The sequence below is a fragment of the Chenopodium album genome, chromosome 18 (assembly GCF_948465745.1).
Source record: "Chenopodium album chromosome 18, dcCheAlbu1.1, whole genome shotgun sequence".
Classification (NCBI taxonomy): domain Eukaryota; kingdom Viridiplantae; phylum Streptophyta; class Magnoliopsida; order Caryophyllales; family Amaranthaceae; genus Chenopodium; species Chenopodium album.
In genome coordinates, this window is record NC_137851.1 from 7,340,950 (window position 1) to 7,362,552 (window position 21,603).

The following is a 21,603-nucleotide window of genomic DNA, read 5'->3' on the forward strand; positions in this document are numbered from 1 at the left end:
ACGCCATCACACTAGTTGTAAATAGTGTAGGGTCATATCAACTCTTTAGGGAAAGCTTATACTTTGTGGCAACAATTTTATCATGGTGGTAATGATGTGCAGTTTGTAGAATAATTTAGAGTATGGAGACTAATCTCATGGTTGTAAGATTAATTTGCGAGGGTTCTCGACGAGTTGGGGTTACCGGATGGAGATTTCGAGGGTTTTTTAGGATTTCCAGGGATTTTGGACATGTGACCGGAAAGAGAGAGGGATAAGGACAAGTTGGCCGGAAAAGGGAGGTTAGGGTGAGGGGGAGAGAGTGTTTGGAAGGTTGTTTAGGATTTTTGGCGGGAGGGTTGGTCGGAACAGCGGAAAGAGAGTGGAAGAGGGAGAGTTTGGCTGGAAAAGGGTGGTTAGGGGGAGGGGGAAGGACTGGCCGGAAATAGGTGGGGTTGTCGGATAATTTCGACTTCCGAAATCCATAGGGGACTCAGGAGTGGCTTTGGGAAGGTGGGCATGGGTGGTTGCTGGAGTTTTTATTTTATTTTTATTTTTAGAATCCTCCTTTTTTTTGTTAAAAAAATTGAAAAAAAACCCTAAAGAACAGGTAACCGATCAGTTTGGCCTAATAAAATAAGATGCCCCCTAAAGTTGGGATTAATCAGCTATAATCAAAAGGTGGGATAATAGACGAAGATCGGTGAAAGATTAGATTAGAATCAATTTTTCCTTACAAATAGTGCACCAGAAACGATAAAATATGTTTAGAAATTATTGTTTTTGGTTGGCTTTTTAGGTATGAAATCTCATATTAAAAGAGTCTCTAACTCTACTTCATTCCTCTAACATTTCATACCTATCTCATCCCTTAAGATTCACATTCCATTTCACTATTAAAATTCATAAATAATTCCATGATGTAAACCAAACAATTTCAAACTAGTTTAGCTCATATCCCATACTATGAGATGTCATACCATTTCATTCTAGTTTAACAAACCAGACAACCCTAGAGAGAATTCGTGGTTTAGCAGAAGTTTTATAGGAGATGCTACTAGTGAATAATGTATATAAAAGATAGTAGAAAATATTTAATTGTAGTTAAAGAATGGACTTTACTAATATTCTACATAGTGACCCTCTAATATTGCATTTTTCAAGTTGTGCCTCTTCTTTTTGGAAGTTACACATTGTAACCCTATGGTACAATTATTAACTATACAGTGGTCTTACTATTATGTAGCCGATAAAGCGAGGTTACACTGTTATGTTCAATGACCGTTAGCGGGGCCCACTATCCACCTACTAATTTTTTGTTTTCAATTTAAGTGATGAAATATGTTGTGTTAAAAGTTTGTGTTAATTATTATGGTTTATATTGAGCTCGGATTTGGGAAAAAAAAGAAAAAAAAGAAAGAAAGATTGCAATTATTGTTCATTACATGACATTATAGACTTAACATAGATTCCTTAGTTCCTGCCCTCAAAAAAAAAAAAAAAGATTCCTTAGTTCCTTACATCTTATTGCGTTTTTACGTGAGGTCCATGTGTCCAACCACTTATCCACACCCGTCAAATTCCGTGGTGGTCATAGGAGACCCTTTTTTCTACCATCTTCAAAATCAACTTTGACATTTTGATTTGTGGCAACTTAATAGAGGCAGGGCTACAAATGCTAACACTGAAAATGGCCCGGTGCAATTTTGTTCAATTGGGCACTAAAATCATTTTTTTAACAAAAAATATTTTCCAAATTATAAAGTTTGTGATAAAATTGTGTAATAAATTATTGATAACAAATTTTCTCTTTATTTTGTAAAAGTAAATTTCAAAAACTGGGGCTCTTCTATAGTAATTTTACGTAGGGGCCCTATGCAATCGACTACCCTACACATGCTTAGAACCACCCCTGCAACTTAGTAACCTATATCATCCTTCATGAACATTGATAATAACATCGTCTTCATCCCACACACCTTTACTTGAACCAACATGAACTTTAATATACTACCCAAGTATTTGATGAAGTAACAACACTTAACACCCGAGTAGTAAGTTGATGACAACCCAAAATATTATTTCCTATTAAAGGCACTACACTTCATATTCAATTCAAAGCTAACAATGTGTTACAGGGAAAGGGGAAAAGCGAAGGGGAAGGGGTGGAGAGGGAAGAATATAAAGTTTTCCTTCAAAATCTCTCTAATGTTAGTGAGATTAATTTCTTATAATTTAATTCCTCCACTATATTTTTCTCTTTCATAATTCATTTTCTTTCTCATTTGTTATCCAAATTAAACTTAGGGTCTGTTATTTTACATTGAAATTCAATTCAGTTCAGTTTAGTTCAGTTCAGCTGAGTTCAGTCAATGAGAACAAACCCTTAACCAATCCATCCCCTCTTCTTCATTTCCTTCAATCCAAAATACTCCCTCCATTATATATTACTCGTAACAATTAAAAAATTAATTAAAAAAATTCAAACATCTAGCGAGAAGCAAACCATGTATTTCCCTCGACGAAAAAAAAGTCTTCCCTATACATTTTCTCTTTTGCTAATTTGCTCTACACTTGGACTTGGCTCCTTGTATATTGGGAGTAGGGACACTACACACTAGTTTGGTAGAAGATGGCGGTCTTTTTAAGGATTTGAAGTTTAAATGTCATCTCTCTACACTCACTCTCAAGGTTAACACATTCTCCTCTCTTCCCGACAATCTCCGATTTAGGGTTCCGGCGAACCCCCAAATTCAATTTGATTATGGATTCCGACGCACCTCGAACCCGTATTGATCAGGTCTTTCTCTCTCTTCTTGTCAATTTCAATTGTTATGCAATTCTTCGTTTATATGCTGTCAATTAGTCGATTTATTGAAGTATTAATGCTGGGAAATTGAACAAAGTGCATTTTTTTTAGTTCTATTATGAATCAAGATTGGAGGGTTTGGAATTGTTTCCCTAAAAAATTGAATTTGTAGAAGATTGGAATTGTTTGACTTGGATGGTCTCCCTAATTTGTGTTATTGTTGTCGTCAATGAATGCCTAGTTTATGGAATTTGGGGTTTGAATTTACAGTTTTTTGCGTCGAAGAAAAAGAAAACATTCTCACCTAAGACTGCTAAAGATTCATCTCCTAGTGCAAAAGGGACATTGGAAAATTATTTGGTGACTTCACAGAATGATTCTGTGAAAAGAAGTTTGGCATTGGAGATTGATTTATCTGCCAAAAATGAAAGTAAAGAGACCCTTTTGTCCAGTGGTGGTAAAGTTAGGGGTTCAATTTCATCTGGGGCGGTTCCTAGAAACGAGTCAGGGGCTGGAAATGCTAGTGGTGAAGCTGGTGGACGGGATAATTCGGACCAAGTTCAAGCTATTGAGAATCCGGAGCTTAAGCAGTTTCCTATGGACGTTTTGTCGTTGTATTGCAGGTGATAATTTCAACTGGATGCAGTCATGTTTTACATTTTTTGAATTTAAAAGGGTTAATTAAAAATTATGATGTTTGTAGTGTTTTTGCATTTTTGATTGGTTGTTTTGAGTATTGATGGTTTTTCGGTTGTAGAAAGATAAGCTCTTTGATTTTTGAAAGTTTGCTTGTTTCGAGGTCTTTCGTTCAAAGCTGTGTTTCTCCAGAAATGAGATAATCATGTATGGGATGGAGGGGTTGATTCTAAAGGAAAACTGCACAGTTTGTTGATATTTTATCATGTTGTATCATATGTAGCGGAATTCAAGCAAGCTCATTGTATGAGAAAAATATAAATGAGCATAAAAGATGTGGGAGTCCATCAGTTCTTGTTGGGGAAGGTGCAGCATCCAAGAAAAGGAATTATGCTGCTGAAAAAGAAATCTCATCGCCGGATCATCAGACTCCGAGTTCTGATAAAACTCACAAAAGGGCTCCTGGTCTTGTGACATGCAGTAATTTTTCTGAAAAGGTGGAAGGAGTTTCCAACTTTGTCACAAAGGTGAGATTTATCTGGTTGTAACTATTGCATTTTTTTTGGTTGGTGCAATTGTTACCTGACATGCTTTGATTTGATGTCACACTATCTAATGTCCTTATTTTCACAATAGGTTGACTGTGATGAAGATTCCTCTAAGCAGCAATCTGGCTTAAGAAAATGCAATAAAGCTACAAATTCCACGTCATTAGTGAATGACTGTTCCACGCCTGCTGCATTTTGTAAAAGTTTGAGTGCACGTGAAACTCCTGTATCAAGTCGTGGAAGCTCAATATTTTCACCAGGAGAAGCATTCTGGAACGAGGCTATTCAAGTTGTTGATGGTTTGTGTGCCCAAACTGCTAACAGTTTTTCCCAAGTTGCAGAAGATACAAGTATCACTATCAGCAAGAGACAAGATGAAGGGGCCTCCTGTCATTGTGTTGAAGGGAGTTCGAATAATAAATTTGATGTACCAGTTGGTACTGATGCTAGCAGTTCTAAGATGACTGAATCAACCACTATATTGCCGGACAATTATGGGGAGCCTTTGGAAATAGAAGCATCCCCATTGCCTGTTAAGCATTTTGATTTCTCGTGTGATGACAAAATTGCGGACAGAATTATGCCAAGTAATTTTTCTTCAGTAAAGAAAGAAGATTATAGTGATGAACGTGCTGTATGCAAATTTGCAGATCTTGATGGGCCACTAGATAAGAATGCTGTAACTGGCAGTAAAGTTCAGTTACGGGCATTAAAGCATAAAGTATTGGAGGACGCAGCTCCAGTACATGGAGCTGAAAAGAGGAGGCATAGTTTATTTAGCCTCGATAGTGAGAAAAACAATTCCGATCTGCAAAATAGGGAAAACGCGGAATTAGTGGCTCCTGGTGTCTCTGATGGATCTAGTACTCCTTCAAGTTCCATGCCATTGGAAGATCGTTTAGACCTCAGCCACTGGCTACCTCCTGCAGTGTGTAGCATCTATAGACAAAGAGGAATAGCTAAACTCTATACTTGGCAGGTAAGGCTTGTTACATTGTTCATTGTTCATTGTATCCATCTCTTTGTTAAATAGCCTGAAGGAAGACAGTGGAAAAAAAAAAACTTATTTTGATATTTTGTACAATGAAGATTATTTTCTTGGTAAACCAGTCATGTAGTTGCCTGGTCTTTTTTTATTTTATTTTTTTACTAGCTCTGATATAGTGATCACATATGCAGTTAGATAAATAGGGTCTTTCTGCATTTTAAATTTTTATAGTGAATTTGTGATTGTTAACTTGATCTATACGTTCCTAGAACTGTTTCCCCATGTATGTACTGACTTGTGCTGTACTTTCTAGGTTGATTGTCTTCAAATGGATGGTGTTTTGCAGAAGAGAAATCTTGTTTATTGTGCATCTACAAGGTAAGCAATCATTATTATGAAAAATTTATCTTGGCGAAAGGGAGTTTAGGTGTTTGTTAGATTAGATGTCATTACAGGGATATAGATGCCATCTGCATGCCAATTGCCAATCACGCTGTTCTCTGTTTTAAACAGACCTAAAAGATCCCTTTGGCATGATAAAAGAAACTAGAAAACCACCTGCTATATCATATAACAGTTGCATTTACTGTATTGATTCAAATGAACAGTAGATGATGATTTTGTTGTTCGTTATTAGCTCTAAATGTATTACATGTGTTATTGGGACTTTATAATTTTCCTTCTCCTTCTGCAACAGTGCAGGCAAAAGTTTTGTTGCTGAGATCTTGATGTTGCGACGTGTCATTGACTCTGGCAAAATTGCCTTGCTAGTGCTGCCTTATGTTTCTATCTGTGTTGAAAAGGTTATCTTTGAACTGTTTTTGTTTTATTATTCTGTACTTTTTTTTAAAGGCAGCATCATATGGATTGGCCATCCCTTTTCTTGAAGCATGAATGGTTATCTTTTGCAGGCAGAACATCTTGAGGTCTTACTGGAGCCCCTTGGCAAGCATGTTCGCAGCTATTATGGGAATCAAGGTGGCGGGACACTTCCTAAGGATACATCAGTAGCTGTCTGTACTATAGAGAAGGCCAACTCTTTAGTTAACAGATTGCTGGAAGAAGACAGATTATCAGAAGTGGGAATTATTGTGATTGATGAATTGCACATGGTTGGTGTTACTCTTTAGTGTACTACTGCACATCTGCACTTTATGTTATTTTTATGCCTCCTTTTTGTAAACCTAGTCTAAAGTTAATTTATGTAGAATTTGTTTTGCACTAGGTTGCTGATCCCAGTAGGGGATATCTGTTGGAGCTTCTATTGACAAAGCTTCGTTACGCAGCTGGTGAAGGTAATGGTGAATCATGCAGTGGAGATAGTTCTGCCACAAGTAGTGGTAAGGGTGATATAACTCATGGTCTTCAAATTGTTGGGATGAGTGCTACAATGCCAAATGTGGCAGCTGTTGCTGAATGGCTTCATGTAAGTATCACTCATCACTGTGTGTTTCCAATTGGAGTCGACTCTAGTCATGTGCATTAAACTTAATCATACAGCATGTATCATTACAAAAAAGTTGACCCCCTAGCTTTTCTTTGGTCTCTTAAGTGAAACATCATTTATTTGTTTTGCTCGCTCTATGTGTGTCTGCTGTTGTACAATCGAGGGAGGCAACAGAGTTAAAAGTCGTAGCAAATTTGGACCTTGATTCAGCTATCCTACTAGCCTTCAGATTAGTTATGCCTCGTTTGGTAACAGGTTGTAAACAATGGTAATGGTAATAAGTTTAGATGTAAATTTTTATGAAAATCCATATTTATTCCCATGAACGCTTAAGATGACCCCCAAATTTTCTGTTTTTCACCTAATACCACCTCTCAAGTCTCAAGTGGTAATGGATGGTAATGGAAAAACATGAAAAAACGCATGTTTGGGGGATGAGATTGTGCTCTCATGGAGATTATAGGTTGTTGTTCATACTAAATACACTTGAATTCATTTCCATTACTGGCTACCAAACAAGCTGTAAGGGTTTAAGGCTGAATGTGCTTGATTCTTGGTCTCAGACCCTAATTACGGTGGGAAATGTATTGGGTTGCACTAGCGATAGTAATAGTAGTAGTGAATTGGGTTGTACTAATGGGCAATGAAGTCCGGTTTCTGTCTTTCTGATGCAGCAATGCTTTAGCAAGTAGCATTACTTGTATGATTGAATCACTTGTCTCACTAAGTTTCTGGGCAAGTTTTCTTGTTGGATGCCTCTTATATTTTGCTCCTCCCATTCCGATGATTAGGAGAACAATATGATAAAACTTCATTATTTATATTAGCCTTGTTGTGGCAGTGTATAAAAAGGGTGCGCCCGAGACACGAGAAGATTTCAATGAGGCGTAAGGACTACCCAAGGAGCAACCCCCCCCCCCCCCCCAAAAAAAAAAAAAAAAAAAAAAAAAAAAAAAAGAACTTTTATCTATTTATATTAAGTGAGCCTCACTTCAATAAGGCGCTGAGGGATTCCGCCGTATTAAGTGAGGCTCACTTTGTTGATCTATTGATTAGATGATATGGTACAGGGATTGAAGTCTAAACCCCTGGTCTAACTAAAAAAAAATAGCTGTTTGACTTGGTCACACTAGAAAGATTTATTGTTTTACTTTGTCACTCTCCACTCTCTGGATTTTGGTTTCTGAGACCTGTACAGATGTATTCTTATCAAAGAAACAGTAACTTAATAATTGTTCGCACCTTATTTCTGCTTTCCTGTCCCTTTAGGCGGCATTATTCCAGACTGAATTTCGTCCAGTCCCTTTGGAGGAATTTATAAAAGTGGGTAATAATATCTATGACAAAAAGATGGAAGTTGTCAGGACAATACCTAAGTCAGCGGATCTCAGAGGCAAAGATCCAGATCATGTAGTGGAATTATGTAATGAGGTATCTTATTATATTCACAGTTGAGGTTTCCATGTGTTACACACTTTTTTAAATGATGGACTGAAATATTCTTAGGTTGTTCAAGACGGTCATTCTGTGCTCATTTTTTGTTCAAGTCGGAAAGGATGCGAGTCTACAGCTAAGCATATCTCATTGTATCTTAAAAAGTTTTCTGCCAAAATCCAAGAAGAGTCGAGTGAATTTAATGATGTACTCTCAGCCATTGATTCTTTGAGAAGGTGTCCTGTGGGTTTAGATCCTGTGCTGGAGGAAACTCTCCCTTCTGGTGTCGCTTATCATCATGCTGGCCTCACGGTAATTACTGTAGTACACTGTACATGTGCATATAAATGAGTGGCAATTGTTGTCTTAAGCTTATATATGGGTATGATGACTCCTGTTTGTTTGGTACAACTGTTATAACATTACAGGCTTTTTTTTTTTACTGATATATAGTCTGAGTTATTGACCAATTTCAGCAGTTGGCTTTCTGAAGAGTTGCATGTTATACTTTGTACAGGTTGAGGAAAGAGATATTGTTGAAACCTGTTATCGTAAAGGCTTAATACGTGTCCTAACTGCCACATCTACTTTAGCTGCTGGTGTTAATTTACCTGCTAGGAGAGTCATATTTCGGCAACCCAAGATTGGTCGTGATTTCATTGATGGGACACGATACAGACAAATGGCTGGTAGGGCTGGTCGAACTGGTATAGATGCGAAAGGAGAAAGTGTATGTTTTTACATCTTTTTGCTTGATCACTATTCCAATACGTTTGAGGCCTAGTTATCTAATTTGCTCATGAATATTCTTGTTTTTCTGGAGTTGTGTAGTTTTACTTTGGGGGAGAGAGAGGGAGGGTAAGAGGGGCCTCTAATGTTTGCTAATTTGATTTTTATGTGTGACGACTTCAGTTAATGGTCCATTTGAAGTGTCCAACGTTTGCTTAGCTTTGCTTTCAGACCCTAGTAAAATTGTACTTGCATATGTTTATAAACTGAATATGCCTGTTGGACTGTTGCAAATGATGTACCTTTTTTTGGCTGAGGCAGGTTCTTATATGCAGACCTGAAGAAGTTAAGAGAATAAAGGCCCTTTTGAATGACAGTTGTCCACCACTGCAATCTTGTCTTTCAGAAGATAAAAATGGAATGACTCATGCTATCCTTGAAGTTGTGGCTAGTGGAATTGTACAAACAGCTAATGATATTCACCGATATGTGAGGTGTACTCTCCTTAATTCTACAAAGCCATTTGAAGATGTTGTCAAATCAGCACAAGATTCTCTTAGGTGGCTCTGTCAGAAAAAATTCCTTGAGTGGAATGATGATACTAAACTATACAGTACCACTCCTTTGGGACGAGCAGCTTTTGGCAGTTCTCTGTCTCCAGAAGAATCTCTTGTAAGTACTGTCAATTACCTGAACATCTAGCCATCTTCTCTTCCTGTTAGACTTGCAAACCTTACTAGGAGTTGGCTTCTCCTACTGAATAATTCAAAACTGATTTTATAAAAACTATCTGGTCTTGACCCTGAAAACTGAAATGAACTGCTGACCGAAAGGTATTTAGAGTTGATTCTGACCTTTGCCTGTGCCTCCTCCAGCAATGACTCAAAATAATTCGTATGTTAAAGTTTGCTCATGTTTTTGCATGTCTACAATTTTGAAATGGTTCATTACATTTCTTTGTAAAGGGAACTTTTTATGTTTACATATTAATAGAATCAATACACTTACGCTTTGGATGGTTCATCAAAAGAATATTGATCTGAGCTGAAATTATGAAAACCTATATCATAATTGAAGAGCCAAATACCTGACAACATAGACACAGTAAAATTGTCCAATATTGACTGGATTATACATTTATATCCTTTCCTGTAGTGATCCACCCTGAAATTAACTGATCCGCAACATCACACTTAATTTACGTCTGAACTGAAATAGAGTTGAACTGAACAGCGTACAAAGTAGGCAAAATCGATCATATCTAGAAGGCCTTGGAACAGATCATTTTGACTAGGTTTCCCGGAAATTGGACAATTCAAGGTAATGATTTTGTTAGTGAAAACTAAGAGCTGCTGTTGAGGTTTTGTATATAAATTCAAATATCAAGATAAATTTGAACTTCTGCTCCTTCATTGTTTGACAGTTGATACTGTTGCTGAAAAGCTGTTTCTTTTTTTTAGTATTATGTTTTATTTCTTGTATTTTTATCCAGGCTGACTTGCTTACCTATTTGTGTTCCAAGTTTCTAAAACCTACTTCTTTCTGCTGCAGATTGTTCTGGATGATCTATCACGTGCAAGAGAAGGATTTGTTCTAGCATCTGATCTGCATTTGGTTTACTTGGCAACACCAATAAATGTAGAAGTTGAGCCTGATTGGGAATTGTTTTATGAAAGATTTATGGAGCTTTCTTCCTTAGACCAGGTACTTTGGGATTTTTTTTTTTCTTATATAGACGCCATTCTTGGATTGAACTTGGCTCTTTTTTTGTACATTGTTACTTACATGTTTTGTGTAACTGTCTTAATATATAGTCAGTTGGCAACCGTGTTGGAGTTATTGAGCCATTTTTGATGCGAATGGCACATGGGGCACCTGTGCGTACTGCAAGTCTATCTAGAAATGTTATCAAAGGATTGCATAGCCGAATAGATTCCCAACTAGGAGTTTCAAAAAGCAATACCCTCTCCGATGAGCAGTCTCTTCGTGTTTGCCGGCGTTTTTATGTTGCCCTTATCTTGTCACGATTGGTACAGGTAGTCTCTTTTGTCATTCATGTTTATTGTGGGATTCCCCTTTTTCTTTTCTTTGCTCTCTGCCTGGTCTTTTGTGCTATTTTGGGCTTGTGTTTTCTTGATGACATGTTTTCAATGTAGCATGTTTTATCACCGTCCTTCATTTCTCTCAACTTAAAGATTGATATTCACATTCTCTTTTCTTTTGTTTTTTTGGGTATTGAATATTATTTTTAGGAGAAGTAAGAGTTTGTGTTAGGTTTTTCTTTAATATCTTTCAGTAAAATAGACCTTTTATCTCTTCATTTCTTTGCTTATGATGTTTCATCTATTAATTTGTTTGTATATCAATATGTGGTTAAGGAACTACCAGTTGGCGAGGTTTGTGCAGCCTTCAAAGTAGCACGGGGAATGGTCCAAGCTTTACAAGAGAATGCTGGAAGGTTTGCATCCATGGTTTCTCTATTTTGTGAGAGACTCGGTTGGCTTGATCTGGAAGGCTTGGTTGCCAAATTTCAAAATCGTGTTTCATTTGGAGTGAGAGCAGAGATAGTAGAGCTTACTACTATTCCATATGTAAAGGTAGATATTGTGATGTGGCTCTGTATATATTGCTGTGGACTTATTATTCATTTTTTCTATGTGCTTTATAGCCAGCTATCTCAGATGTATTTTCTTTTATGAATCTAGGGCTCTCGGGCTAGAGCATTATACAAAGCTGGCTTGCGTACTCCTCTGGCAGTTGCTGAAGCCTCTGTTGCAGAAATAGCAAAGGCTCTCTTTGAATCATCATCTTGGGCTGCGTCAGGTGAGACTCTAAACTAGTTATGGTCTTTTTGGTGGACTATAGTGTCTTTATCTGGTATTCTGGGTGTGTGGATAAGTCAAATTACTTTTTCAACTAATCTTCCTTTTCATCTTAGAATGTCTTTCCCTGATTTTGTGGAATCTATATGAGAATTTTTTCCGATATTATTTGCATCACTTTATTATGCCAAAATCAGATCAAGTAGCAAAAACTTGCAATTATTTTCAAGCTGTTATATCCTTCATTTGTGCAAAATGCTTTGGATGTCATTTATCCTTACATAGTCACTGGGTTGTATTGTTTGCTTTATATAGTATATGAAATCACTTAAATCTTTTGTAAACCATACTCACGCATGATGAATGTATTGAATGACCTCTAGTCTGATTACCCTATTTTGTAAGATTGTACAATCAATTAAAGTTTCACAAAGCATATTTACTCAACTAGTTTTTTAGCAATTTTGTAATATTATTATAATATGGTACATGGAAGAATAATTTCATTTGTCCTCTTTTCCAAAGTTTTTACATGTTTAGATATCTTGAAAGTAGGTAACAGGGTGTTCTTTAAAAATTGTAACATTCAAGTTTGGGCATTGATTTCTGACTAACAGGAATTGAACATTGATTTGCTAATGGGCCTCTAGTCTGATTACCCTGTTCAGTTCAATTTGTGGGAAATCTTTCTGGGGGAATTAAGTGCTTGCTTTTCTGCTATCAAGCGTTCCGAAATTAATTTTCCTTCTTCACCTAGATACAAAACCTTCTGATTCTTATAATGGGACTTGACCAAATTTCAGAAAATCAAGCACAGCGGCGTGTTCATTTAGGAATAGCAAAGAAAATAAAAAATGGTGCAAGGAAAATCGTCCTTGATAAAGCTGAGGAGGCGAGAGTTGCTGCATTCTCGGCATTTCAATCACTTGGACTGAGTGTTCCTCAACTTTCTAATCCTGTCTTGCTACCTGCTTCTGGTGAAGCGACTCACTCTTCTGGAGAAAAAAGTACTAGTAGCTCTTCTCACCATAAAAGAAAGCATTTCTCATCTGAACTGATTGAAAGACAGGGGATTGAAGGTGCTCCAGATTCTGATGCTGGGAGGCCAGCAAAAAAATTAATAATTGGCTTGGAAAATTCAGCTGAGGGAAAGGCAGTCAATTCCTTGCCTGGTGCTTGTGCAATTCGTTCTTCTTTTACATCAGTTGAAGATGTTCCAGTCGAGGCCACAACATCCTCGCCTTGTTTGGGTCAGAATGATACTATGGCATGTGTAGGAGCTGTGATTGAGGGAGACCGGAGACAAGAGAGAAATAATGAGTGCACTGGTGGCAATAAGCAAGGTTGTAATGAAAAAGGTCCCATTAATGTAGCCAGTGCAAGCAGTTTAGATGCCCTTTTGGATCTTTGGGAATCTGTTGGAGATTTTTATTTTGATATTCACTTCAACAAAAAGTCAGAAGCAAACTCTATGATTGCTTATGAAGTACTGGGCATTGCCATTTGCTGGGAAAATTCACCCGTGTATTATGTAAATCTCACCAAAATTTTACAGAGCAGCAGTTTTGACTCATGTAACAATGAAAGTTCTGGGCAAATTAATTCAATTGATGCAAACATTTTGTCAGTTACAGAAATTCTCCGGTGGAATAGGATTGGTAGTTTACTAGGGAGGACTAGTCTTCGAAAATTCACTTGGAATTTGAAACTTCAGATTGTAGTGTTGAAAAATGCTGTTCTTTCATTGAATAAAAACAGCTTGAGTCAGACAATAAAAAGTACAGCCATTGAACTTGTTGACGGATCTTTCTTTAGGTTGCCTAAGGTTATTCTGCAAAATGGAATAGACATCTGTATTGTAGCTTGGATCCTTTGGCCTGATGAGGAGAGGAGCTCCAATCCAAATCTTGAGAAGGTAATTCTTTGTTGCACTTCCTTTATGTCAGTCAGTCCCCTCCAAGTAGATTACTAAATATGGCTGATGATGATGTATCACTCAGTCTCAGTGCAATATTAATTTTTTTTCCTAATGTTTTTCTTTGCTATTTAACAGAAATGAAAGAGAAGCCATTGTCAGTTTCAATTATTTTGATTATCTATAATTCTATAAAATGCACTTTAGTATGTATTTTGAAACAACCATGAATTTGAGCTCTGTGATTGATGACAAAAGGTCACTGCATTTCACTATTTTCACAACTATATTGTTATTAATTGTAGCTTTTCAGTTTCTATATGACACCGACACTGAAATTGTCTAGTGTTTCATGTTATGTGTCAATTATGGGCTCTCTTTAAGTTGGAAGCTCTTCTATCACACATTTACTGGAGGCTTGGTTTAATCTCTAGAGCTGTGCTTATTGTTCTATATCCTCTGTTAAACAGGAAGTTAAGAGGCGTTTAACTAATGACGCAGCAGCAGCAGCTAATCAGAGTGGAAGGTGGAAAAATCAAATGCGAAGAGCTGCACATAATGGCTGCTGTCGCCGTGCTGCTCAAACGCGGGCCCTACAATGTGTTCTTTGGAAATTGCTTGTTTCTGAAGAACTTGTTAATTCACTTTTGGGAATTGAACTTCCGTTGGTAGGGTTTATATTTGCAAGCTAATTTTTATTAACTTTTAATTTTAATTGGTTGGATCTACTGGTGTTTAATTTCCGTTCGTTAACTCATTTAACACAATGATAAAATACGTAAAGTCAGTGTTTGTTTTTGTCCTCTGAGGGATTTCTTTCTTCTTGACATACTCTCCTTATTTTCTTTGCTTCTTTCACCTTTCTGTATGGATCTTCACGAAGCCCTTGGCATTAATAATTTAATATGTAAGGGTCTTCTTGAATACATGTGCTGTTGTACTTCATAATTAGTCAAAGCCTGTGTCTGTTTAACTATCTATGTTTTGTTTTACTGTTAGGTAAGTCTATTTGTTAGCAGATTTGTTTGACCATATACATGGCTAGTTATATCTAATTTATATTTTCTTATTTAGTTATTTTTTCACGGTCTTCTTTAGGTGCAGAAGCCATATAAAATTCATTTTTTTTGAAGACTTGGCTACTTAAATTAACTTAAACTATAGGGTTTGAGCAGATGTTACAGGCAATCTGTTGTGGACTTGAATTATGATTGTCCCCGTGCCTTTGGAATACGATTGTCATTTACTCAAGGGTCAGAAGCTGTGTCAGAATTGAAAATGTTATACAATCTGTTGCTTTGAGAGGGTTTTGTTTTTGTGCTAGCTGTTTCTGTGTGATTGCAGCTTGGATGGCCTAAAATTTAGCAGTAGTTTCTTGTCACACACTCACACTAGATAGAGCTCTTAAAATTTGCAATCCATTCTCCTTTATGGTTGGTATATAGCCTACAAACCCCTTCCATACCTTCCACTAAGGTAGGCGGAGACCAGAGAGAAATAAGCATCGACATTTATCATTACTTTTTATATGGAAGGTTGTATCCAATTGGGTTTTGTATTAGGGGATTTGATTGGGTGGTATAGAACACTGATACAATCCTGTTAAGGGCTTTTAACCAGGTTTGGATGGGGGTAAAAACAATTATGAAATTCCAAGTAATATTGGTTTTGTAATTGGAGGTAAGTTTGCTGTAAGCCAATGCTGCAAAGAAAGGGTGAACTATCAGGGAGATGTCTCAGTAGAATTCAAGTTTCCTTTGCTCTCAGACAATCACTAAATATGCTAGGTGGATTTTTTTTTGTTTAACTTCCATGGCAAAAGGCCCAAATCTTTGGGGAGGAGAAGATTAGCATGGAGTATCTCTTCAGGCAAGCCATAGTATAAATTTCTGCTTCTCAGACGGTCTTAGCTGCCACATCCACTTCTTAGCTTGACCAGTTGGGCAATTTCTTGGCAGACCAAAGGATAGACTAGGCATCAGAAAAGTTGAAGTATGATTAAAATCCCAGAGAACATAAAGGATGGTCTTTTGATAGTGGTAGTTGGGATTGACATGGTGGGGATTTCCTTATTATGATGTGGAAAAATTTGCTCCAGGTGAGAGAGTTCCCATCCCATTTACTTAGAAATTTAGGGTAGGATAATTTTGTCGTGATGGTTGTTGATTGGTCTTTTTTGCTACTTAATCATATTGAAATTTGGAGTTTTCTCTATTATTATACCATTGTATAGAATTTGATTTTGTTTTGTATTTTTTTTTTTTTTTTTAATTTTTGTTTTTAATTTAAACTTTGTAATTGTTTATTTATAATTCCCCTGCAGGTTCATGTCCTTGCAGAAATGGAGGACCAGGGAATAGGTGTTGACATGGAAGGTTGCCTCAAGGCACGGCAAGTTATTAGTAAAAAGCTTAAGATTCTTGAAAAGGAAGCTTACAAACTTGCTGGCATGGTATTTTCACTGAATATGCCTGCAGATATTGCAAATGTGCTCTATGGACACTTGAAGCTTCCAATACCTGAGGGACATAACAAAGGAAAACAGCATGCCAGTACAGACAAACATTGCTTAGATGCGCTAAGGTACCTTCTTGGATCTAATCGTTTATGAGTTGGTTAACTATCTTTGAGGTTCTCTCTCACTGGTTTTGTAGTGAAATTGTAAGCTTTTCACTTTTGGACAGATTTTTTTGGCTGTATAATTCATTTTATTTTTTGTTTTAATTGCCCATCGTCACTAGTGTCTCATTCCTTCAAAATTTGTTGCTATTTCTTTTCTACCCTATTGTCTATATAATCTTCCCTATGGTAAACCCTTCTAAACATAGGGAATACTGTTTTGCTCTGAGATCTACTATTTGAAAATGGTGGTCTTTTAGAGTCTTTTCACTCTTTTAGTTTTAGCTAACACTTTGATGGTCATAACTTATAAGATGTATACTTGATAATGAATTTGAAGGTTGTGTGTCATTCACAGTGGTATCATGATATAAAGTGTGACTCTGATCCTTCAAAGCAGTATTTTCTCTTACGAGGTCTGCAAAACCGTGCCTTCAAAATTTATTTTCTATTGATTGTATTTGAATGGCTACTTTCTGTCTGCCACCATAATTTACAAGGAGACCTTTGTATTGCTGTCTATGCAGAGGCAACACTCTTAGGGATGATGCTATATATAATTTTGTGGGCAATCTATGGTAATGAAAGTAGTGATAGAAACAAGGTTTTTCAATCAGACTTTGCCCTTGAAACATTAATAGACATGGATGTGTGTTTTTTTTTTTTTTTTTTTTTTTTTTTTTTTTTTTTTTTTTTTTTTTTTTAATGTGTGTGTGGGTGGGTGGGTGGGTGGGTGCGTGTGTGTTAGACTATATTCGTGCAGTAAATGTTTTTAAAATATGTATATTGCTGCTATATACTTCCTCCAGAAAGAAAATAAGTTGGCATTAGACATGGAAAGATAGGAGAGAGGCATTAATCGATGCATCACTTTGTGCATATGTTTGATCTTAACAAAATGTTGAACTTATAAGACATTACCAAGTACTTTCTATATGCTTATCTTTCAGTGAATTATGCTAACTTTCTAATTTGCAGGCTTGAACACCCTATTGTTCCAGTGATAAAGGAGCATCGGACATTAGCAAAGCTACTGAATTGTACTTTAGGATCAATATGCTCTTTAGCAAAGCTGTCTATGAGGACACAGAGGTATACATTACATGGCCGTTGGCTCCAAACATCAACAGCTACTGGACGACTTTCAATGGAGGAACCCAACCTTCAGGTTCAGTATCCTTTTTCTGGTTGAATTTCTGTCATTTGCTCTACTTTCTTTGTCATTAGCATTCAAAAATTTAGCTGAATTGTTGGTGCATGGAAAATTTGCAGTGTGTTGAGCATATGGTTGAATTTAGAATGCATCAAAATGGTGATGGTCAATGTGATTCTGATGGTATAGATTATAAAATCAATGCGCGGGATTTTTTTATTCCAACTGAGGTGAGGCAGATGCCTATATTATTTCCTTTTGTTTACTTCTATCCGACTATCCTAGTATTGGTAGCAATTGACGTTTTCTTTCAGGAAAACTGGCTTCTCTTAACGGCAGATTATTCTCAGATAGAACTGAGGTTGATGGCTCACTTCTCTAAGGACGCTTCTCTAATTGAACTACTTAGTAATCCTCATGGTGATGCCTTTACCATGGTAGCATCTAGATGGACGGGCAAGCTGGAATCCAATGTAAGCTCTCAAGAGCGAGACCAAACCAAAAGACTAGTATATGGCATTCTTTACGGCATGGGTGCTAATTCACTTGCTGAGCAGTTGCACTGCAGTGCAGATGAAGCCAAGGCGAAGATTCAAAGTTTTAAAAATTCTTTCCCCGGCGTCGCTTCTTGGCTTCATGAAGCTGTTGCATTCTGCCGTCAACACGGGTACTAGATTATTTCCCCCCCTCCCACAGTTAGTAATTTGGTATCCATTGTTTTTATCTTGTCTTTCATTCTGCACTCATTTTGGACAAAGAAGATTTTCATTGGCATAAGAATGATGTCCTTGTATAATGAATAGGAGTAATATAACTACTATCAAACAAAGCAAACAATGATTTCCTCCCTCTTGGAAGAGTAATGAAGATTTCTTCACTTGTACCTCATTTGAAGGGCTATAAATAAAATCTTGAGTAATTTTGCAAAGAAAACTGTGTAATCTATGTAGTAATTTCTTCTGTGTTGAGATTCAAGGTTTGGCTAGAAAGTAGATGACTTAGCTTCTGTGTTAATTTTAGTAACTAGCATGCCAATATCCTGCTGTATATTTGTGTGTAACAAATTGGTTATATATATGGCCCTTAATCAGTGTTAACCCGTTCTAATTAGTTTTGCTCCACATGCTGTATTGCTGTCATAGTGTATCCGGCATCCTGAGTTTAAGGGTTCGTTGTGATGTTAGGAAAGTTTAAGAACATTGTTTATTTTTTTTCCTTCTGGCCTTCGTGGAGGATATAAAATTATAACCATTTTTTTTTTCGCCATTGTTTTGTTCATTTCCAAAAATCTATGTTATTAATCATGTGAAGCAGTAATTCATCTTTAGTTTCATGAGCCCTTAATTTAGGTCCTGCCACTGCTCCCCTTAGTTTCCACCTTGTCAGACATTGACAAGGACCACTTTGTCCTTCTTTGTGGTGCAGATATGTGCAGACTCTTAAGGGTAGAAAACGTTTCTTATCAAAAATACAATTTGGTGATGGTAAGGAGAAAGCTAAAGCGCAGAGACAAGCTGTGAATTCTATATGTCAGGTACCATCTTCTATTTGCTTGATCAATTCTGTTACCTTGCTTAAGGGAAAGGGAATTTATATTCTATAATCGGCATCTTTATTTAACAGGGTTCTGCAGCTGACATAATTAAGATTGCAATGATCAACATATACTCTGAAATTGCTGGATGCGAGACACATAGTTCTACAGATGCACATGTGACAAAATTTTCCATGCTCAAGGGACGTTGCCATATTCTTTTGCAGGTTTGCCATACATATTGAATGGTGTTTGATTTATGAAATCTGGAAATTTGAGTTAATAAAAGTACCTGAGAGTTGGGAGACTTTTTGTACATTTGTTGTACTAAAAAATTCTCTGTCAGAGTACCATCAATTAGCCTAGCAGTCTGTAAAATTGAACAAGACATTTCACATCTTTGGATCAATTTGGTTACTGACATATAGCCGGCAACCAGTGGGGTGTGTTTGGCTGGAGTATCTTGTTGGCACTCCCCATCATGCTTGACAGTAGCTCTTGTTGTCATATATGCTTCATCATCCCTGTCATAATTATGCTTTTACCTGTTTTTCTGTCATCATCATGCTTGTTACATTTTATGTCTTATATTATGTACATGGTTCTATACTAATGTTATCAATCTTCTGAGCATGTGTTCAAGATATATCATTCAAATGTTTTTCTTCACTGCCAGGTGCATGATGAGTTGGTTTTGGAAGTTGATCCGTCTGTTTTACGGGAAGCTGGTTTATTGCTGAAGACAAGCATGGAGAGTGCTGCTTCCCTCTTAGGTTTGCGTTGACGATTTGCATGATAGTAATATTGTTATCCAAATTTTAATACTCATCAGTATTGTATCGTGTTGCAGTCCCTCTACAAGTGAAGGTGAAGGTTGGCAGAACTTGGGGTTCATTGGAGCCTTTTAATGTCAATGACTAAAGAGGATAAGGCTGCTTTATATTCGAAGTTTCTCCATCTTGCCGGCAGCCAGTGGGGTTCAATTGTGGCGGGTGTATCTGGTTGGGTTTCAAAGGAGGTTAGATTTGTTCAAGAGATGAAGGAGAAACACCACCATGTGCCCTTCCATTGGCTGGGTATGGCCATTGTCTGGTGTGATCTCTGACCAGATGAGGCTAGTTGAGCTTGAGGCCTTGCGGGCTGAGAGAGATGGCTTGAAATTCAGGGATATTTTGCATGGAGGCAGTTGGAATCATTTGTATGGAGCTATTATTTGGAGCTGAAGGATTGGAAATTTGATTTCTGTTATAGCTCGTCCTCCATCGAGATTTATGCAGAATGCCTTCTGTGAGCCATTTTGCATGAGACTGTCTTTAACAACGTTGGACACCACAGATCTTCATGACCGTCTGTAATCAGTCTCGTTTCGTTGATGAGTTGCTGCCTTATTGGTTGATAATCAGATGCCTCAAGGGATTTCCCTGGGAACTATCTTGCTTTGTGCGTACATGGCTTTTTAGAGAAAAATGTCTGTCGATGCTGGAAGAGTCGCAGATGATTGACTTGCTCTCAATGTTGATATCTATGGATGTCTCTTAGTGATCTTCCACCTGTTGATCATCAATTAATTGCTGAGGTATTGTCATTATCCTCTTCATTTGTATATTTAGTGTAAAACTTTTACTGATGACAAGAAATATCTTTCAGACAACTATTCTAGTTATCAAAGCTGGCAAAATAAAGAAAAGTTTGAATAAAGATTACTTGCGTTCTTATGTAAAATGTAACATCGATTTATATCTGAGCCTATAAAGATACTTAGATACATAAATTTATCATTGAAATAAATTTTCATGTATTTTTTCTTGTCTATCACGTACTTTGTCTTCATAATCTATTCTAAATTTTATTCAGCGTGGATGGAGAGTGTAATGTGTTATTAGGTATTCAATCTATCTGGTTTCAGAACAAAAAAGTATTCAATCTATATACTAGTATAATGTTATTAAAATTCAAAGGGATAACATGCTACCGCCATGTGTCATCGTCCTTCCGTATTAATTGGCGCCACATGAACGTTATGTGTCACTTTATGTGTCATTATTCATCATCTTAAAACTCTTTATATGTGTAACCTTTAATTGTACTTAATTTTCCCACAAAATGTAACTCCTAAGTAATTGTGCAATTTTCTACAATTTAATTTGTAAGACTTTAATCACACACTAATGGTCATTGCCCGGGTCAATAATTTGTTTCTTTATTACAAACTAATCCTTTGATATACCTAGTTATATTTTATCTTTTGTAATTTGTAAATTGTAGTAGGTTGGGAAACTTTAGTGGATTCTTGATTCAATTTAAATTTTGATCCAATTATTTATGAACATATAGGCAAAAAAAGGTTTGGCACACCAAACCTTAGATTTAAAAACATGCATAAACCCTGAAGTTATATTTCACAAGAAGTTTAAGGGCAAAAAATGACCAAAGTTTGTATTTCTACTTTTCTTGATCAAACAAGCTACACCATGCCATAGTTGTACAAATATGCATTACACCCCGACTTCTGGCAGGTGGCAAACTTCATTCCTAATAGCTAGGAAATGAATGATGTGATTTTACGCATTTCCTTTCGAAATGACGACCTATTTAGCAATCCATAATACATCATCATCAAGTAGAAAATGGCAAATTGCGCATGTTTTTGGCTCAAATTGAAAGGATAGCGAATGAGCATGGTCATCTGAGTTTGAATTTTTGTGGCAAACTGCTGGTGCATTCAAAGTGGAGCTGTCCGAACCCACCAAAGTTGCTATGTACACATCCATGTTCTCTCTCTTTTGGCAATAGAACACATCACAAGGGAAAGGGATCTTATGGCAAGTTACCGCTTGAGCACCACATGGAAGCTTCTTGATACCTGTGACTTTGTACTCCATATTGATATCTTTATCTATGTTTGCCGATATTGCCTTAACTTGCGATCCTATCGTAGAGGTGGCAAAATCAACCATGGATTCCAAGGAGTAACAACACTTATCACCACC

The 21,603-nt window shown here is 36.8% G+C and overlaps 1 protein-coding gene across 1 annotated transcript; it reads left to right on the forward strand.

The window, feature by feature from the left end:
* The first annotated feature begins 2,582 nt into the window (after positions 1 to 2,582).
* On the forward strand, positions 2,583 to 20,339 carry LOC145591373 (helicase and polymerase-containing protein TEBICHI-like). Its single transcript, XM_081647808.1, has 26 exons — positions 2,583 to 2,779; positions 3,059 to 3,411; positions 3,708 to 3,951; positions 4,061 to 4,951; positions 5,274 to 5,338; positions 5,658 to 5,763; positions 5,872 to 6,072; positions 6,186 to 6,386; positions 7,677 to 7,838; positions 7,914 to 8,153; positions 8,359 to 8,571; positions 8,892 to 9,242; positions 10,122 to 10,274; positions 10,385 to 10,606; positions 10,949 to 11,167; positions 11,276 to 11,393; positions 12,196 to 13,307; positions 13,778 to 13,975; positions 15,631 to 15,890; positions 16,905 to 17,094; positions 17,199 to 17,309; positions 17,394 to 17,746; positions 18,505 to 18,613; positions 18,703 to 18,840; positions 19,290 to 19,386; positions 19,464 to 20,339. The coding sequence occupies exons 1-26, from the start codon at positions 2,744 to 2,746 to the stop codon at positions 19,532 to 19,534; spliced, it is 6,414 nt and encodes a 2,137-aa protein (XP_081503934.1). The 5' UTR covers positions 2,583 to 2,743; the 3' UTR covers positions 19,535 to 20,339.
* The last annotated feature ends 1,264 nt before the right edge of the window (positions 20,340 to 21,603 follow it).

Coding starts and splice junctions, on each gene's coding strand:
- LOC145591373 (XM_081647808.1), top strand. CDS start 2,744: ATGGATTCCGACGCACCTCGAACCCGTATTGATCAG. Junction 5,764..5,871: donor TTTCTATCTGTGTTGAAAAG/GTTATCTTTGAA, acceptor TATCTTTTGCAG/GCAGAACATCTTGAGGTCTT. Junction 9,243..10,121: donor TGTCTCCAGAAGAATCTCTT/GTAAGTACTGTC, acceptor TTTCTGCTGCAG/ATTGTTCTGGATGATCTATC.